The sequence below is a fragment of the Bos taurus genome, chromosome 11 (assembly GCF_002263795.3).
Source record: "Bos taurus isolate L1 Dominette 01449 registration number 42190680 breed Hereford chromosome 11, ARS-UCD2.0, whole genome shotgun sequence".
In the NCBI taxonomy this organism is placed as follows: Eukaryota; Metazoa; Chordata; class Mammalia; order Artiodactyla; family Bovidae; genus Bos; species Bos taurus.
In genome coordinates, this window is record NC_037338.1 from 68,578,178 (window position 1) to 68,598,949 (window position 20,772).

Consider the following 20,772-nt stretch of genomic DNA (forward strand, 5'->3'; position numbering starts at 1 on the left):
ATCCATAACACCAATAGTTAGTATCTGAAAACCCCACCCAGTCCACCTCAGTTTTTCTTGTATTAAGATGTTCTTATCATTAATTTTTGCCAATATAAATGATGAAAACTAGTATCTCTTGTTTGAATTTGCTTTTGTGTAAAGTGCTATTGGAGTTATCATCCATTCATGTGTGGGGTTTTTGGTTTTTTTTTTGCTCAGTGGTACTTGTTCTTTCTTTTGTGATTTCCCTGCTCATGTATTTAGTCTGTATTTATATTGAGTTGTTTAACCCTTCTTATCCATTTGCAGAGCTCTTTGTATGTTTGTGATATAAACTACAATCTCATCTGTCATTTAAAAATATTTATTTATTTGGCTGTGTTGGTTCTTAGGTGTGGTATGTACGATCTTCATTGCATCATGTGGGATCTTTCATTGCAGCTTGTGGATTCTCTAGTTGTGGCACACAGGCTCTCTAGTTGTGGTGCGTGGGCTCCAGAGAGCACAGCCTTCGGTAGCTGTGGCATGTCGACTCTCTAGTTGTGGCACGTGGGCTCTGGAGTATGCAGGCTCAGTAGTTGTGGTGCATGGGCCTTTAGTTGCTCCATGGCATGTGGGATCTTAGTTACCCAAAGTGAAAAGTGAAGGTGAAGTCGCTCAGTTGTGTCTGACTCTTTGCAACCCCATGGACTGTAGCCTACCAGGCTCCTCCATCCATGAGATTTTCCAGGCAAGAATACCGGAGTGGGTTGCTATTTCCTTCTCAACCAGGGATCAAACCTGCACCCCCTGCATTGCAAGGCAGATTCTTAACCGCTGGACCACCAGGCGATTCCCTCATCTACCATTTTGATGGCAAATATTCATTCTCATGCATTTTTTAACGTTTAAAATTTTATCTCTTGCCATCTGAAAATGTTTATGTTTTATGTAATCAAATATGTTCTCATATTGCCTCAGAATTTCCTTTTATTTCTAAGACAGAATAAATGTCATTTGGACTATTTAAAATAAGAAGAAAATCAGATGTGTGGAAATTAGAAGTTGTGAAATGAAATTCTTTCAGGGTAGTTTCAAAGACAAAAACAAAACAAAAATCAAACCAAAACCAAAAAGCCTATGGAGCAGTGCTGGAATTATTGACTTGAGGGTTGTCATTGATAAACAATGCCAGACTCAAGTTAATGTTTAAATTTTAGTCAGCAGTATGCTGTTGCTGTAGGGAAAAGTCCAATGTGAATTGTACAAATCAAGTTTGATTTGTACAGGGATGATATTTTGATTTAAAAGGAGAATGAGGAAATAGGGAGGGAGATGAACAGGGGCCTAGTAGAGTCAGGGAAATGTAAGATTACAAAAATTGAGCAGCAGGGATTAGTATAAGTGAAACTCTTCTATTTTCGTTAACTGGTGCTTATCAAACTTAAACTCTGACCTGAATAATATTCTATTGTGTGAATATATGTGTACCATATATTTTTAATCTTTGCTTGCTTCCATATCTTGGCCGTTATAAATAATGATGCAATGAACTTAGCAGTGCATACATATTTTCTAATTAATGTTTTCATTTTGGGGAGATAAATAACCAATAATGGAATTGCTGGATTCTTTGGAAATTCTGTTTTAATTTTTTGAGGACTCTCCATACAGTTTTCCACAGTGACTACACCAATTGACATTCCTACCAATAGTACCGGGCTTCTCAGGTGGCGCTAGTGCTGAAGAACCTGTCCGCCAATTCAGGACGGGTAAGAGAAGTGGGTTCAGTCCCTGGGTTGAGAAGATCTCCTGGAGGAGGCAATGGCAACTCACTCCAGTATTCTTGCCTGGAGAATCCCATGGACAGAGGAACCTGGTGGGCTACAGTCCATAGGGTCGCAGAGTCAGACACGACTGAAGCAACTTAGCACGTACCAATAGTTCCAGAGGATTTCCTTTTTTTTCTTTTTTCCATGCCTTGTTATTGCCAACATTTATTTGTTGTCTTTTTAAAAACAGCCATTCTGACAGACTGTGAGGTGACTGCATTGTGGTTTTGGTTTGTTTCTTTAATGATCAGCAAAGTTGACCCCTTTTCATGTTGGCCTGTTGGCCATCTGTATGCCTTACTTGGAAAAATGTCTGTTCAGAGCCTCTGCCCATTTTCCAGTAGGGCAGAGGCTCTGAACAGACATTATTTTTTGATGTTGAGTTATATATGTTCTTTATATATTTTGGATATTACCCCCTTGTTGGCTATAGCATTTGTAACTATCTTCTCTGACTCAGTAGGTAGTATTTTTGTTTGTTGACAGTTTGCTTCCTGTACAAAAGTTCTAACTTCAGTGTAGTCCCATTTGTTTATTTTTGCTTTTGTTTCCCTTGCTTGAGGAGACATATAAAAAATATTGTTAAGACAGATATTAAAGACTTACTGCCTATGATTTCTTCTGGAAATTTTATGGTTCAGGTCTTAACGTTTATGTTTTTAATTCATTTTGTATTTATTTTTGTGTATGGAGTGAGAGAGTAGACCAGTTTGATTTTCTGCATGTCCCTGTTCAGTTTTCTTGTCATCATTTATTGAAGAGGTTATCTCTCCCCCATTGTGTATTCTAGCCTCCTTTGTCATCATTTAATAGCCCGTGTGGGTGGGTTCGTTTCTGGACTCTCCATTCTGCTCCATTGAGCTGTGTATTTGTGTGTGTGTGTATGCCACTACTATTCTGTTTTCATTACTGTGGCTTTGTAGTATAATCTGAAATCAAGGCGCATGACACCTAAAATTCTGTTCTTTCTTAAGATTTTTTTTTTTTTTGCTGTTCAGGATGTTTTGTGTTTCCATATAAATTTAAAAAATATGTCCCAGTTCTGTGAAAAATGCTATTGGTAGTTTGATAGGCAATGCATTGATTCTATAGATTGTCTTGGGTGGTACGGTCATTTTAACAATATGAAATTGTTCAGTTCATTAGCATGGTATATCTTTTCATCTGTTTATGTTGTCTGTAATTTTTTTCATCAGTTTCATATAATTTTCTGAGTGGAGGTCTTTTACCTCCTTATTTAGACTTATTTTTAGGTATTTTATTCTTTTTAATGTGACTGTAAGTGGGATTTCCCCTTTAATTTCTTTTAATAATTTGTTGTTAGTAATAGAAGTTCAACATATGTCTCTATATTAAATTCATACTCTTGAGTAGTTTCTTTAGGATTTTCTATGTATATGGTGTTGTGTTATCTAATAGTGATAGTTTTACATCTTCCTATCCAGTTTGGATTCTTTTTATCTCTTTTACTTGTCTGATTGGGGTAACTTCCACAAATATGTTGCACAAAAGTGGCAAGAGCAATTTCCTTGTTCCTGATCACAGAAGAAATGCTTTCAGCTGTTCACTGTTGAGTGTGACATTAACTGCGGGCTTCTCATATATGGCCCTTATTATGTTGAATTTTATTTTCTCTGTACACAGTTTGTTGGGATTTTTAGTTCTAAATGCATGTTGAATTTTGTCAAACACTTTCCCTGTATCTTTCAAGATGACCGTATGATTTTTATTCTTCAATTTGTTAACATGGTGTGTCATGTAGATTAATTTTTGAATACTGAGCCCTCCTTGCATCCCTGGGATAAATTCTTGATCGTGCTGTATGATATTTTTAATGTAATTGTTGAATTCAGTTTGGTCATATTTTCTCGAGCATTTTTGCCTCTGTGTTTGTAAGTGATATTGGTCTATACTCTTTTTGGTGTGGTATCTTTGTGTGTTTTGTTTTCAGAGTGATACTGGCCTTGACATGTATTTGGAAGCACTCCTTCCTCTGCAATTTTATAGAATAGTTTTTTAAAATTAAAATTTTTTTTTTAAAATTTAGGTGTTAACTTTTCTCTAAATGTTTGGTAGAATTTACTTGTGAAGTTACCTGGTCCTGGACTTTTATTTGTTGGGAGTTTTTCTATTACTGTTTCAGTTTCATTACTGATAATTGGTTTGTGTGTGTTTTCTGTTTTTCATATTTTCTATTTCCTCCTGATTCAGTCTTGGGATATTACACATTCCTAGGAATTTGTCAGTTTCTTCTAGGTTGCCCCTTAACTGGCATATAACTGTTCCTAGTACTCTTTTATTGGAGAAGGAAATGGCAACCCATTCCAGTGTTCTTGCCTGGAGAATCCCAGGGACAGGGGAGCCTGGTGGGCTGCCGTCTATGGGGTTGCACAGAGTTGGACACGACTGAAGCGACTTAGCAGCAGCAGTACTCTCTTATGAGGGCTTCCCAGGTGGCGCTAGTGGTAAAGAACCCGCCTGCCAATGCAGGAGACAAGAGATGTGGGTTCAGTCCCTGAGTGGAGACTATCCCCTAGAGGAGGGCATGGCAACCCACTCTAGTATTCTTGCCTGGAGAATCATAAGATTCACCAGAGGAGCCTGGTGGGCTACAGTCCATAGTGTCACAAAGAGTTGGACACAACTGAAGCAATTTAGCACTCAGACATTCTCATGATCCTTTGTATTTGTATGGCGTTAGTTGTATCCTCTCCCTTTTCATTTCTGACTTTATTTATTTTGTCCCTCTCTCTTTTTTTTTCTTGATGAGTCTGGCTAAAGGTTTGTCAATTTTGTTTTCTCTTTTCAAAATGAACCAGATGTTAGTTTCACTAGTATTTTTTTTTTGTAGTTTTTACTTAGTTCTTCTCTGAGTTTATACTTCTTTCCTTCTACTAACCTTAGATTTATTTGTTCTTTTATTAGTTTCCTTAGGTGTAAGTATAGGTTGTTCATTAGAGATTTTTCTTGTTTCTTGAGGTAGGCTTCTGTTGCTAATAATTATCTCTTACAACTACTTTTTTGCGTCCCATAGCTTTTGAGTCATTGCGTTTTTGATTTTTCATGTGTCTTCAGGTATTTTTTGATTTCCTCTTTGATTTTTGTAGTGATCCATTGTTTGTTCAGTAGCATATTATTTTGCTTCCATGTGTTTGTATAGTATTTTCTGCACATTTCCCCCTTGTAGTTGATTTCTAGTCTCATAGTGTTGTAGTTGGTAAAGATGTTTGATATGATTCAAAGTTGTAAACTTTTATTTTATGGCCTATTATGTGATCTATCCTGGAGAATGATGCAAGTGCACTTGAATGTGTATTCTGCTGTTCTGAATACAATTTTTTTAATATAATTATAAAATCCAACTGGTTTACCATGTTGTTCAAGACCAGTGTTTCCATACTGATTTTCTGTCTGGAGATCTGTCCATTGATGTGAGTGTGGTGTTAAATGCCCCCCAATTTTTGGACATTCCCTGGTAGCTCAGTGGTAAAGAATCCACCTGCCAGTGCAGAGACACTGGTTCAATCCCTGGTCTGTGAACATCCCACATGCCACAGAGCAACTGAGCCTGTGCGCCACAACTGCTGAGCCCATGCTCTGTAGCCCAAGAGTCACTACAGTGAGAAGCTCACACACTGCCACTAGAAAGTAGCCCTCACTCGCAGCAACTAGAGAGAAGTCCATGCAGCAGTGAAGACTCAACACAGCCAAAAATAGATAGATAGAACAAATAAATAAAACTATTTTTAAAAATTCCCCCTAATTTTTGTGTTGCAGTGAATCTCTCCCTTATGTCTACTAGTATTTATGCCTGGTCCTCCTCCCTACCCCCCGATCCTGGCCCTCAAGCAATGTTGCAGTAAGCATCCTGGTACATATATCCTTATGACTGATTCTTTAATCTCTTTTGAATAGATTTCCAAACATGGGATTTATGAATTAAATGTTATCTTTATATGTATCTTAATAAATAGTTGTTTTTAAAAGGTTTTGTCACTCACACTCCAACCAACATAGTTAGAACCTGAGACCTATATCTATTCTGCCTTGTTTTTTCTGCATTTAGATGTTATTTTTATTAATTTTTCCTAATATGATTGATGAAAACTGGTTTCTCATTATTTGCAGTAGCATTCTTCTAAACTACTACTGGAGTTGAACATCATGTATTTTTTGACCAATGACACTTGCTTTTTCTTTTTTGATTTACTTAACTATGTACTTAGTCTGTATTTATATTGAGTATGGAGCCCTTTGTATGTGATATAAACTACCATCTTGTCTGTCATTTTAGAGGCAAATATTAATTCTCATGTATTTTTTTTAACTTTTAAAATTCTATTTCTTGCCATCTGAAAATATTTATGTAATCAAACATGTTTATCTTTTCTCATATTGCCTCTGAATTTCCTTATCTTACCTAAAGGCAATAAATATCATTTAGACTATTTAGAATAAGAAAGAAATGAGATGTGTGGAAGTAAGAACATATGAAAATGAATTTCTTTGAGTTAATTTCAATGAAGAAAAAAGCCTGGAGATGTGGTAGTATTATCAATTTGAGTCAAAGACAAACAAAGCCATACACTGGTTATAGTTTTACTGTCATCAGTAATATACTATTTCACTGGGGAGAAGTGCAGTGTGAATACAAACTCAAACACTTATCAGTATTTAAATTTTAACAATAGTATACTGTTGCAATAGGGAAAAGTCCAGTGTGAATTGTAGAAATCAACTTTGATTTGTACATAGATGATCTCTTGTTTTAAAAGGAGAATGAGGGGATAGAAGTTGGGGAATCAGCGTGAAAGTGGAGAGTGAAAAAGTTGGCTTAAAGCTCAACATTCAGAAAACGAAGATCATGGCATCCAGTCCCATCACTTCATGGGAAATAGATGGGGAAACAGTGGAAACAGTGTCAGACTTTATTTTGGGGGGCTCCAAAATCACTGCCAATGGTGACTGCAGCCATGAAATTAAAAGATGCTTACTCCTTGGAAGGAAAGTTATGAGCAACCTAGATAGCATATTGAAAAGCAGAGACATTACTTTGCCAACAAGGTCCGTCTAGTCAAGGCTATGGTTTTTCCTGTGGTCATGTATGGATGTGAGAGTTGGACTGTGAAGAAAGCTGAGCGCCGAAGAAGTGATGCTTTTGAACTGTGGTGTTGGAGAAGACTCTTGAGAGCCCTTTGGACTGCAAGGAGATCCAACCAGTCCCTTCTGAAGGAGATCAGCCCTGGGATTTCTTTGGAAGGAATGATGCTAAAGCTGAAACTCCAGTACTTTGGCCACTTCATACGAAGAGTTGACTCATTGGAAAAGACTCTGATGCTGGGAGGGATTGGGGGCAGGAGGAGAAGGGGACGACAGAGGATGAGATGGCTGGATGGCATCACTGACTCGATGGACGTGAGTCTGGGTGAACTCCAGGAGTTGGTGATGGACAGGGAGGCCTGGCGTGCTGCGATTCATGGGGTCGCAAAGAGTCGGACACGACTGAGCGACTGCACTGAACTGAACTGAGTGGAGTTAGGGAGGTGAAAGATTACAAAAATTTAGAAGCAGCCATTAGGCAAGTGAAGTCACTTTGCTTTCGTTAACTGTTCCTTATCAAATTTAGTCTCCTGTCCTTCCACTAAGACTAGAAGATAGGGGCTCTCTATCTTCGTTTGTTACCTGGAACCAATACTAAATTTTTTTTGGCAGCCTTGAGTTTTTCTCAAATAGGCACTTTAAGGGAAGCACATCCTCATTCCAAGGATGTGGCTTTGAGCTCCTGTAAACTATGTTAGTCTTCATATGCTAAAGTTGAGGTGCTGTTGAGAGGAGGTCTCAGAGGAACCTGGCTAAAGAGAATTTGGTCAAGGAGAGAATCTTAGGCTTCAGCTTCCTAAGGTGGACTGTTTTCTTGAATACGTCTTTGAATAAAGATTTCTAGTATTACTTTATATTATACTTCATGTACATGTTAACATTTTCCATAAATGACATAAAAATATCTTTTTAAGTTTTAGTGACAGAATTCTTTTGAAAAGGTAAGTGGGCAGAATAAGAAAGGCTTAACTCCACCTCCACTGTCTCTTCACCAAGGGTCCTTTCAGCACAATCTTTCCTAGGAGACCTGTGTCAAGGTCACTGACATGGTAAATTCTAATCAACCAGCGTGTATTTATTGAAGGCCTTTTAGGCTAAAGGTACTTAGGTGTTGTGGGCATGATGTAGTTTGGAAAAAGGAAAAGACATAATTTAGCTCTTTCTTTATAATTTGTAGAAAAAGCAGACTTAATCTTCATATTTTTATGTTCTTACAAGGAAGTGTTTAGTTTTTGTGTGACTTGCATCTTGTTCCATTAATGCCTCCATTTCTCCTGTTTGTACTGTGTTCCACTGGCTGTTCCACAAACACGCCAGGCATTTCCCTTGCTTAGAAAGGTCTTTCTTTCCCTAGCTCACTTTCTCACTGCAAGTATTAATCAGTCAGTTGTTTCTGACATTTTGTGACCCCATGGACTGTAGCCCGTCAGGCTCCTCTGTCCATGGAATTCTCCAGGCAAGAGTACTGGAGTGGGTAGCCATTTACTTTTGCTCAAATGCCATTCTGCTCAATGAAGCCTGATCTGACCACTCTATTTAAAATTGCAACATTCCCCATTTCTCTTTCCCCACACTATATCATTTGCATGTTTGTTCTAGTTGTCATCGGGCTCCTTCCCCTAGAATGGCTGTGTCATTATATTTTTAAAAAACAATATTTTCTTTACTGGTTTTTCTCAAGTACCTGGAACACTGCCTGCCACTTGGAAAGAACTCAATAAATGTCCAATAAATGAATCCTTTTTTTGTAGTGGATTTTCTATTTCCTTTCTCGAAGTTTAACCTTTCTTTTTATCCAACTTGTTTTCCTTCCATCCATACTATTCTTCATGGTCATGTACTAGTTTTTTTCTTTTCTTTTCCTTTTTTTGGCTGGGAGGGGTATTTTAATTACAGAAATGGAATCATATAATACCCATCACTCAGTTAGCAGCTTTTCTCACCTAACAATACTGCTGCTGCTGCTGCTGCTAAGTCGCTTCAGTAGTGTCGGACTCTGTGTGACCCCACAGACGGCAGCCCACCAGGCTCCCCCGTCCCTGGGATTATCCAAGCAAGAACACTGGAGTGGGTTGCCATTTCCTTCTCCAATGCACGAAAGGGAAAAGGGAAAGTGACACGACTCTTAGCGACCCCATGGACTGCAGCCTACTAGACTCCTCCGTCCATGGGATTTTCCAGGCAAGAGTACTGAGTGGGGTGCCAGTGCCTTCTCCGCACCTAACAATACTGCTGCTTAAGTCGCTTCAGTCGTGTCCGACTCTGTGCGACCCCATAGACGGCAGCCCACCAGGCTCCCCCGTCCCTGGGATTCTCCAGGCAAGAACACTGGAGTGGGTTGCCACTTCCTTCTCCAATGCGTGAAAGTGAAAAGTGAAAGGGAAGTCGCTCAGTCGTGTCGGACTCTTAGCGACCCCATGGACTGCAGCCTACCAGGCTCCTCCATCCATGGGATTTTCCAGGCAAGAGTACTGGTGTGGGGTGCCATTGCCTTCTCCAACGCCATTCCCTTCTCCAGGGGATCTTAAAAGGAAAAACGGGGGAGCCAGGGATAGGATTTCACTTTGAACTATCCTATCCCTGGGCTCCCCCGCTTTTCCTTTTAAGATCCCCTGGAGAAGGGAATGGCAACCAACTCCAGTATTCTTGCCTGCAGAATCCCATGGACAGAGGAGCCTGGCAGGCTACAGCCCATGCGGTCGCAAAGAGTCGGACGCGACTGAGCGACTGTCACTGTCACTGTCAGTGCCATTTACGCATTCATCCCATATCCAGCAGTTCCGAACCTAGTAATCACTCGGTAAAGTATTTCTTGCACCCCTGGTCTGTTTTTGGCAGTGATTAGCTGTGACCATTGTTTGAGCGAGAGCGATTGTAGGGACAGAAGAGGGCACAGCTGAAGAAATTAAAAGCTGGGGTGAGCCTCCTCTGGGGCCTTTGGTATCTCCCTGAAGCAGGGTGAGTTGCGGGGGGTGGGGTAGGGCCGGCTTGGAGTACCCAGACCACCCGGTTGGGAACTCCAGGAGGCAAGTGTGGCCCTGGGGTGTCAGGGGCCTGCGCTGAGGAGTGGGGGTAGGGTGGGAGCGGACCTGGGCGGGGCTTTGAGGGGTGAGGCCAGCCAGGGGGCGGGGCGGGCGGAGAGCGCAGACTCAAATGCGGGTGGCATCCTGGCGCTCCAGTCCGACCGCAGCGCTTGGAGAGCCATGGACCCTGCAGCTCCTGGGCTCGCGTGCTCGATTCTGCGGCTGGGGCTGGGGCTGTTGCTGCTGTGCAGCTGGTGGTACCCTGGGAGCGCCGAGCCGCGGGCCCCGCCGGAGAAGATCGGTAGGCGAGGAAGAGGCGGCGCGCTGCGGGGTTGGCGAGAGCGCGCCCCGCGCCGGGACGTCACTACCAGCTGCTGCAGGCCGGGCGCCCCTGGCGCCCGCTGAGTCGCGCGGAGCCAGCCCGCTGCGAATGTGGTGCTCTTCCCAGTTCGCGCCTCCGAACCGCTTTCAGTGCCCCAGGGAACGCCCTTTCTCGGGCGTGGAGACATGCCCACTTGAGAAATGGGCAGTGGAGGTGGGGTTGACCCAGACCAGTCCGCAGGCGGGCGCCCGGCGTCCCTGCAGCCCCTGTCTCGGGGGTCTGGGGCTCCAAGGAAGCAAAGGCCCCTCCCTCGGCCTTCCCTTGCTGCACTTGTTCAGAGGCCGGTCCTCTGGCTGCTCAGGGAGCGACTGGCCGATTCCGCTCTGCAGATGAGAGGCGCATGCGGGCACAGCACGCCGAGCAGCGCGAACAGGCTGACCGCGCTGACCGCGTGTGCTTCCCGTGATGGGCTGGGGGTGTACCCCTCCGCCGTCTGCTTTGTTGAAGTCGGCTGGCTTGCAGAGCAAGTACTTTACCTAGGACGAATACCCAGCGGAAACAGTCACTCTTTTAGTTTGATTGGTTTTGGTGGTTTGCTCCCTGTTTATTTTGTTTTGCTTTTTTGTTGTTTATTTTTATTCCTTTTAACCCATTTTCTTTGGGATCATTAAGCTATTTACATTAACGAGACAGAACAAATCTAGGCAAAAATGGCGGCCACTTTATTTAAAATGCGTGCTGGAAAGGCCCCACTTCCTCTGTTCCCATGCATTGGGCACAAAGGAGCGTGTGCGGGCCGCTTGGTGCCTCCGCAAAGAACTGTGAGAGCCTGGGGCATCTGGCTGTGGGGGAAAAAAATGTAACAATCTACTACTACTGTTGTCTGGGGGCAGTGTCTGTCCAGATTTAGAGTTGCTTCTGTCTTCACTGCAACTGTCCCTTGCCTCCCCCTCCCCAGGCTTCCCTAAATTGTCGATAACTGCTTTAGGTAATGTCGGTTGTTGATTTACGGCGGTTCAAAAACAAACATGCGAAGCTGGTAAGAGAAAAAACCCTGTTCCTTTTTTTCCCCACCGTAGCGGTTATTGGAGCTGGAATTGGTGGCACTTCAGCAGCCTATTATCTGCGGCAGAAATTTGGGAAAGATGTGAAGATTGACGTGTTCGAAAAAGGAAAGGTGGGAGGCCGTCTGGCCACCTTGAATGTGCAGGGGCAAGAATTTGAGTCAGGAGGTTCTGTCATCCATCCTTTAAATCTGCACATGAAGCGTTTTGTCAAGGATCTGGGTATGTAATTTGGTCTGAGAGCAAAGCAGACTTCAAAGTGCATGGATATTGTTATCAGATAGGGAACTGAAACTTTTCTGCCTTATTAATTGTCTTTTACAGTGAAGCTGGTAAAACTGCTTTCCTTACTTTCCTGCTAGCAATTGGCACTGCCTTAGGAGCTGCTCTGCTGTAATGGGACACTACAGTATATCTTCAGTTATCTGGAATTACAGCCATGGGGCGTGGGTTGGGGATGGTTGCTGTTGTTGATTCTTATATATTCTGGGTTTGTGTTAAAGAATCAAAGAGTGGTTTGAGTTAGCAAAACCTAGCATGCCCATTTTATAGCTGGGGAAATGAGGCTCAGAGAGTTGAGGTGTCTGACTTAAGGTCACTCACAGCTGTAGGGGCAAACGTGTGCCTGGAACTTGGGACATCTGACTGCTTTGCTACCAGGAGAGGTATTGGACAGGTTGTGGGGAATGCCTGGGGGGGCCTCTGTAGGCTCCCTCCTTGGGGAATATTGTGTAATTTTGGCCTCCTTCCAGTTACGAGAAGTGTTGAGTTACCTAGAATAGGATTTGCACAGGAATGGAAATCCTATTTTCCTTAGCTGCTTTCCACATTTCCTGTGGATGCTTCTAGGGCCTCTTCGCTCCACAAGGGCAAGTGTGTGCCAGGAGCAATTTATGCTGATTTTAAGATGAATTCAGCTGTCCTTTGGCTTTTTCTTTTGCCTTTTTTAGTCTTTTGAGACTAAATATAGCCAGTTTCTAATTTTGATACAGCTGCAATGATCATCCAACTCATCTTTAAGGGAATCTGCTTTTGGACAGTGTGATGTCTAGAGTATCACACACTGTTCTAAAGATAGAGCTCTGTTAACATGTCTCCTGAGAACTGGGGGAAGCCCAGATTCACTTATTTCAGAATGTCCCCCATAGCTTCAGATTACCTTCTCTCATTTGATCAGTACAGAAACCATTGACTTAGTTACCCTTTCTTTGTTTTTGCAGGTCTCTCTGCTGTTCAGAGCCCTAGTGGCCTAGTGGGGGTGTATAATGGAGAGACTCTGGTATATGAGGAGAGCAGCTGGTTTATAATTAACATGATTAAACTAATTTGGCACTATGGATTTCAATCCCTCCGAATGCACATGTGGGTAGAGGATATATTAGACAAGTTTATGAGGTAATTTTTTCTCTTCCATTTAACCTAAGACCTTTTATTAAATAATCTGTAGGAATTACAGTTTTGGGGAACAGTGCTCTACCTAACCACAAAGCCTATTTGTAAGGTCGTTAGGAAAAATGTTTTGTATATGATATGCAGGGCCTTTATCCACTTGGAACGTGAAAGGGTCATTTATTTTTGCTTCTGAAAACATATTTTGTAAATGCTTATTTAATACTAACTCTTTGAAGTCTTAGGACAGCTGTCTGAGGTAGATACCGTTACTAGCTGCTGCTTGTAGGATACTGGAAGGTGGAGGCATAGAGAGGTTTTAGGTATGCAAGTCCACCTGCCTAGTACCTGGTGGAGCTGGAATTCTTACCCAGGCAATCTGGCTCCAGAGTCCTCCCTCTTAATCTCTGAACTGTTTTAGTGTTGTGTGTAGATGGATAAGGTGATACATACAAGAGCTTGTAGAAAACTTAAATGAGCTTTATTTAACTGTGACATGATGTTTCAGTGAGCCAGCAGCCTGAAATAGCATATCAGTTCTGTGCCCCAAGAATTTAAATTAAGGTATTGTATTCCCACACTGTCCTGCATAGTGAGAATATAGGTGCCTATTTTCCTTCTGTTTTTCTGTATTTTCAAAAAGTCCTTTACGTATGAATATGCATTCTTTTGGTAAGTAAGAAAAATAACATAAAGTAACCAGTCTAGAGCCTTCCCTGGTGGACTAGTGGTTAAGACTCCACACTTCCAATGCTGGGGGCGCACATTTGATCCCGGTTGGGGAACTAGGATGCCACATGCTCTATAGCTCAGCCAAGAGAATATTAAAATGAAAACCATTCTGACTTTGAAAACTATAGCTTATTTTTTAAAAAATCTTTTTATTTTGTATTGGGGTATAGCCGTTTAACAATGTTGTGATAGTTTCAGGTAGACAGCGAAGGGACTCAACTGTACATATACATGTATGATATAACCTATTTTTCTTTTTAGGTTGTTGGCATGTGCTAACTTTTATGCTGGTTTACAGTTTTAGATCTCGGAGAAATGCAGCTTGTAAGAGTTGAATAGGATAAATATAGTTTCTGTAACTTGTAGTAGTTGGAGATTTCTTTCTTTTTAAGCATCATTCTGAGGTCAATTCCTTGAACATCTCTCCAGTTACTGGAAAGATCAGCTATAGTGCAGGTTGTTCTAACGTAGTCATTCATTCGTTTATTCATTCACCAAATGTTGAGTGCTTAGTTTGTGCCAGGCAGTATTCTGGGTCTTAAAGATGTAGACCCTAGAACATACCCCTGCCCTTAAAGAATATATGTTCTAGTAGAGAAACAAGCAGTTCACTAGGAAAATGTATAGAATTTGTGTAGAGCCAATCACTTTTTAGAGAAAGGTGGCATGTTGCTACATCCTCAACAGGAAAATCAAGTTCACGTGGCCTGAGATACAGCCTCGCCTGTGTGAATCAGTTTTCTTGACATGTAGAGAATTGCCTTTTGAGAAATTAAGAAATCACTTTTGAAGTGAATTTATTGTGTTACAGAACTGTGAAAAAGGCCCAAGGAGGGGATACATAGACTATACTATTTTTTTAAAACGTGAAGGGCGGGATAAGGGGGTGGGAGGGAGGTTCAAAAGGGAGGGGATATATGTATATGTACTTACAGCTGATTCACGTTGTTGTACAGCAGAAACCAACCCAACATTGTAAACCAGTTATCCTCTGAATTAAAAAAAATTTTTTTATTGAAGTATAGTGATTTACAATGTTGTGTTAATTTCTGCTGTACAACGAAATGGTTTATTAATACACATATACATTCTTTTCTAATATTCTTTTCCATTATGACTTATCACAAGGTTTTGCATATAGTGGGGTTTCCTGGTGGCTTAGATAGTAAAGAATCTATCTTCCTGGGTTGGGAAGATCCCCTGGAGAAGGGAATGACAACCTGCTCTAGTATTCTTGCCTGGAGAATCCCATGGACAGAGGAGCCTGGCAGGCTACAGTCCATGGGGTCACACGGAGTCAGACACAACTGAGTGACTAAGCACATACACATACATTGCATATAGTTCCCTCAATATTATACTATTTTTGATTTATAAAACAATTCCAAAACATGGAATTATGCAACCCCGCCCCGCCATATATCTTTGATACTTGATTATAGAGTGCTGACCGTTACGTTGTTTAAAGGGCCATGCATTTCTGTTCCTTTCTATAAGAACATGCAGATCTTATTTTGATAATTTTATCACATCCATCATACCCTGTTGGACAAACGGCAAGTATTGAGCCATCATGTGCCAGTTGCTAAATAGTGAAATACTGCTGGTCTTATGAAATAGCTTCTGCCTGCATGTTTTCTCTTCCCCAGGAATCTTTTTCCTTGCCCTCAGCAGGGAGTCTTGACTCAGTTCCAGGGCTATAATCAGTCTGCTTTCTGTTTAATGCTGTTGTTGTTCAGTCACTAAATCATTTCCGACTATTTGCAACCCCATGAACTGCTGCATGCCAGGCTTCCCTGTCCTTCACTATTACCCAGAGTTTGCTCAGACTCATGTCTGTTGAGTCAGTGATGCCATTGAACCATCTCATCCACTGTCGCCCCTTTTTCTCTTGCCCTCAATCCAGTTGTTAAATGCTTGTAGTACCACCTATGTCACAAAAACCAGGATTAGGAGCCACAGAGGTTGCCAAAGAGGAGTCAGGAACAGTGAATTCCCTTACATTTCATTTTAAATTTTATCTACTGTTTTCAACTCCACGGTTTGTTTTTATTTTCTATTATTTATTTATCTTTATTAGCAGTCTATGTTTGTTCTAATCTACATTTCTTTGTTTGTGGCCAAGATGTGTGGCATGCAGGATCTTAGTTCCCCAACCAGGGATCGAACCTGTGTCCCTACATTGGGAACACAGAGTATTAACCACTGGACCACCAGGGAAGTCCCTAATCTATATTGTTTTCATACGTGCTTTAGTTCTTTAGATATGGCTTCCTTTACTTCTTTGAGCGTATTTATAGTTGCTGATTTAAAGTCTTTGTCTGGCAGGTCCAATGTCTGGATTTTCTTAAGGAGGATTTCTGTTGATTTTTGTTGTAAACTGGACATTTAAAATAATATTGAATAGTAACTCTGGACGTCAGAAATCCGCTCACCCCAGGGTTTGTTACTGTTGCTGTTTGTTTGTTAGTGACTCTGGAACTAATTCTATTCTTTGTCATGTTTGACTACTCAAGTGTGTGTGTGTGAGGATCGCTTGCAGTGCTCTGGCAGGTGGTTTATAGCTCTAGCCTTTACTTCTGGCTTGCTCAAAGCCTCAAGGTCAGCCGAAGGTGACAGATGAGGGCCTTCTCAGGTCTTTCCTGGGCATGTGACAGTCTTGTACATGGGCATGGCCTTCTAAGTCCCTAGAAATGAATTGGGGTTTTTCATTCCCCAGTATTTCTTTTTAAAATCTTCAGATAAGCCTCTTGTTAGCCCCACTTGGTATCACAAACTCAGGCAACAAAAGTTTTTGACAGATGTGCTCAGGATGGGCTGTTTGTATAGAGTGAGGTAAAAAAAGATAAGCCCTAATCTAAAAAGAAAAGGTTTCCCAGTGGTAAAGAGTCCTCCTGCCTATGCAGGAGACACAGGTTCGCTCCCTGGTTCAGAAAGATTCCCTGGAGAAGGAAATGGCAACCCATTCTTGCCATTCCAGTATTCTTGCTGGAATAATCCCATGGACAGGAGAGCCCGATGGGTTACAGTCCATAGGGTCTCAAAGAGTTGGACACGACTGAGCATGCACACATAAACAGTCTAAAAGACACAGCAAACTAGTGGCTATAACAAAAAAGAAGCAGACTCACAGATACAGGGAACAAATACAGATGCAGAGAACAAATACAGATACAGAGAACAAACTAGTGGTTACCAGTGGTGAGGGGGGAAGGACAATGTTGGGGTGGGGGCATAGAAAGTATAAAGTATCGGGTGTAAGATAGGCCGCAGGATGCATTGTGCAACGTGGGGAATGTAGCCAGTATTTTGTAATTGTACGTGGAATTGTCCAGTTGCTCAGTCATGTCCAACTCTTTGCAACCCATGGACTGCAGCACGCTAGGCTTCCCCATCCTTCACTATCTCCTGGAGTTTTCTCAAACTCATTTCCATTGAGTCAACAATGCCACCCAGCCATCTCATCCTCTGTCGTCTGCTTCTCCCCCTGCCTTCAGTCCTTCCCAGCATCAGGGTCTTTTCCACTGAGTCAGCTCTTCGCATCAGGTGGCCAAAGTATTTGAGCTTCAGCTTCAGCATCAATCCTTCCAATGAACATTCCTGGTTGATTTCCTTTAGGATTGACTGGTTTGATCTTCTTGCAGTCCAAGGGACTCTCAGGAGTCTTCTCCAGCACCACAGTTCGAAAGCATCAGTTCTTCAGCACTCAGTCTTCCTTATGGTCCAACCCTCCCATCCGTACGTGACTACCAGAAAAACCATAGCTTTGACTGTGTGGACCTTTGTCGGCAAAGTGGTGTCTCTGCTTTTTAATATGCTAAGTTTGTCATAGTTTTTCTTCCAAGGAGTGAGCGTGTTGTAGTTTTATGGCTGCAGTCACCATCTGCAGTGATTTTGGAGCCCAGAATAATAGTCTGTCACTGTTTCCATTGTTTCCCCATCGATTTGCCATGAAGTGATGGGACTGGATGCCATGATCTTAGTTTTTTGAATGTTGAGTTTTAGGCCAGCTTTTTCACTCTTCTCTTTCACCTTCCTCTAGAGGCTCTTTAGTTCCTCTTCACTTTCTGCCATTAAGGTGGTGTCCTCTGCATATGTGAGGTTACTGATATTTCTCTTGGCAGTCTTGATTCCAGCTTTAACTTCATCCGGCCCAGCATTTCATGGTGTACTGTGTATATAAGTTAAATAAACAGGGTGACGGTTACAGCCTTGATGAACTCCTTTCCCAATTTTGTAAATGGAGTATATCCTTTAAACATTTTAATCAAAAAAGAATAAGTCCTGACAAGGCAAATAGTGGCACTTCTCTGACAATGGGAATTTGGGGATGCCCTAAACATGTCTTATTGCCTCTGTGGCTGCCAGCTTGCTGGTTTCACAGATATTGTGGTTGCAAGGCTGCTGATTTTGAAGGCTACCTTGTTGCTAGCAAGATGGGAATGAGCTTAGGGATAGTTCAAATACCACAGCACTCATTTGTTCTTACAGTCAGCCATCTAAATATTCCTGGGATTTTAGCAAATGTTTGGTTTATTTACAGAGTTCCAAAAAAGTTGATGTTGACAGTGTTTGCCAGTGTTCTCACTGCTTTTATGTAGGGACAGATTTTTCTAAGATTCTTACTCCATTTTGGAAGTCCTTCATCCCACCTCCACTACTTTTTTCTGTCTGTGCCTCCTCCTGCTCTCCTGGATCTCTCTGCTTCTCTGCCAGCTCCAAGTGTTTCCAATCTTTTGGTTTACTTTCCTCCTTGATAAAAGAACCTGTCTGCCAGTACAGGAGATGTAAGAGACATGGGTTCAATCCCTGGGCCAGGAAGATCCCCTGGAGTAGGGCACAGCAACCCACTCCATTACTCTTGCCTGGAGAATCCCACCAACAGAGGAGCCTGAAAGATTGCAGGCCATAGGATCCCCAAGAGTCAGATACAACTGAAGCAATTTAGCACAAACTGTTGGTAAGATGCTTGTGTTTATTTTATTGCCTGTTGTCCCATCTAAAACAAAAGCTCTGTTATGGCAGCGATTTTTCTTTCTGTGTTGTATTGACCTCTGTATCTTTAGCATCTAGAACAGTGTCTGGCTCAAACTGATGCTCCATATTCTAACACATAACAAATATTAAAAAATTATATAAAAAAGAGAATCTAGAGGCAGATAAATCAGTTATTCATGTTAGTAGTTTGAATATAAATGGAGAAGGCAATGGCACCCCACTCCAGTACTCTTGCATGGCAAATTCCATGGACGGAGGAGCCTAGTAGGCTGCAGTCCATGGGATAGCTAGGAGTCAGACACGACTGAGCGATTTCACTTTCATGCATTGGAGAAGGAAATGGCAACCCACTCCAGTGTCCTTGCCTGGAGAATCCCAGGGACGGGGGAGCCTGGTGGGGTGCCGTCTATGGGGTTGCACAGAGTCTGACACGACTGAAGTGACTTAGTAGCAGCAGCAGCAGCAGTTTGAATATAAAGCTTCGCTTAAGATCAGGGAGATTAGAAATAACAGGAAGGATGTTAGGAAGGTTGATAAGCTTCCCTTCTTAAGTGGATGAAGCAGAAAGGAAAAATGAAATGTTTAAAACTAAATGAACTGAGGATGATGTGTAGGATGTTAGGAGTAACCCATTGTTTTGGTTGGAATTGGGGGTAGGAGGAGAGGATCAAGCCTAATGGAAAGGTAGTTTAATTTTAGACATGTCTAAGTGTGCTGGAAGATGAATGAGAACAAGACATACCCACTTCCTGAAAGGTGATCCCAGTGACCATATTCATGCAGAAGAGTGAATTCAAAGGACGGTGGACTTCCTCCAGAGGAGATAGAGGGAAATGGAGGCCAGGAGCCTTTGGGATACCTGGGAAAGATGCATCTCACAGGATCGGTAGGGATTCGTCCGAAAGAAACAGGAAAGCCACTTGGAGTCTTAGGCTGCTGTTTTCCTTCTTTGTGTGTACCCTCCCCACTATCTGCTGTCTAATGGCCATTTCTCTTCTATTCAAAAGGATCTACCGCTACCAGTCTCATGACTATGCCTTCAGTAGCGTAGAAAAGTTACTGCATTCCCTAGGAGGGGACGACTATCTTGGATTATTTAACCGGTCACTTCTTGAAACCTTGCAGAAAGCAGGCTTCTCTGAGAAGTTCCTTGATGAAATTATTACTCCCGTCATGAGGGTAAATTATGGCCAAACCACAAACATCAATGGCTTTGTAGGTAAGTCAGGACTTGAATAGTTAACGGACATTAGTTGACAGTGTGGTTTACCTAATGCTTTGGTGGCTCCTTACTTTAGGCCATGATTTGGAGATGACTACCTTCCTTTGTGAAACCTCAGACACAATGAAAATGTTGGCAAAATTGTGCATGTGTAGATGAACACTTCTATGGGAACAGTCTTTGGTTTTTATTAGTTGAATGGTCCTTACCTGGGGGGAACTTTGCTCTGAGGGTCATTTGGCAATGTCTAGATTTGGAGCCCGATGCAGCTACTCGGGAAGGGAGAGTGGGTAGAGGGCCCCTTACAGAGTCAGAATTAATATGTTTTGTCCTGCCGCCGACAGGGGCAGTGTCAATGGCTGGTACTGATCCTGGCCTTTGGGCAGTAAAAGGTGGCAATAAACTTGTTTGCTCAAGGCTCCTTCAGGCTTCCAGAAGCAATCTTGTGTCAGGCTTAGTAATGTCCATAGAGGAGAAAACAAGAACCAAGCAGACAGGTAAGCTTGAACTCCTATTTTATTGTTTCTAATTTCCCCTGCAGAAAATAATTGCTCAGGGAGAAAAACCTGTTTCTCCGTCTCTCACTCAGTTCCAAATGATGAAATTTTAAATTGGAGGTTAGGTGTTGTGTATCATGTGGAAATAGATACACATGTGCTCAAGTACAGTGGCATGACTTTTTGGATTTAAAAAAGAATTTCATCCTCAAAAGTAAACATTTCATATTTTGTACCTATTGACAGGTTTTATTTCCATTCCAAGTAGAAAACTGGCCTCAGTGTAATACAAATGCAGGGGCCAGTTATCTTAAGGGATAAAACTTATTTGCTGCTGCTGCTGAGTCACTTCAGTCGTGTCTGACTCTGTGCGACCCCATAGATGGCAGCCCACCAGGCTCTCCCGTCCCTGGGATTCTCCAGGCAAGAACACTGGAGTGGGTTGCCATTTCCTTCTCCAATGCATGAAAGTGAAAAGTGAAAGTGAAGTCGCTCAGTCATGTCCAACTCTAGCGACCCCATGGACTACAGCCTACCAGGCTCCTCCGTCCATGGCATTTTCCAGGCAAAAGTACTGGAGTGGGGTGCCATTGCCTTCTCCAAAACTTGTTTAAGTCCTTAGAATTATGGAG

The 20,772-nt window shown here is 42.1% G+C and overlaps 1 protein-coding gene across 2 annotated transcripts in view; it reads left to right on the forward strand.

Annotated features, from left to right (window-relative positions):
- PCYOX1 (prenylcysteine oxidase 1) overlaps positions 1 to 20,772 on the forward strand; it is a 46,958-nt gene that overhangs the window by 22,843 nt on the left and 3,343 nt on the right. Inside the window, 5 exon segments of one of the 2 annotated variants that reach the window (NM_001105474.2) lie at positions 10,071 to 10,217; positions 11,318 to 11,524; positions 12,523 to 12,697; positions 19,429 to 19,640; positions 19,988 to 20,140. In NM_001105474.2, coding sequence (NP_001098944.1) covers positions 10,097 to 10,217; positions 11,318 to 11,524; positions 12,523 to 12,697; positions 19,429 to 19,640; positions 19,988 to 20,140 — 868 coding nt within the window. In that variant the 5' untranslated portion in view covers positions 10,071 to 10,096. 2 annotated transcript variants of the gene reach the window in all.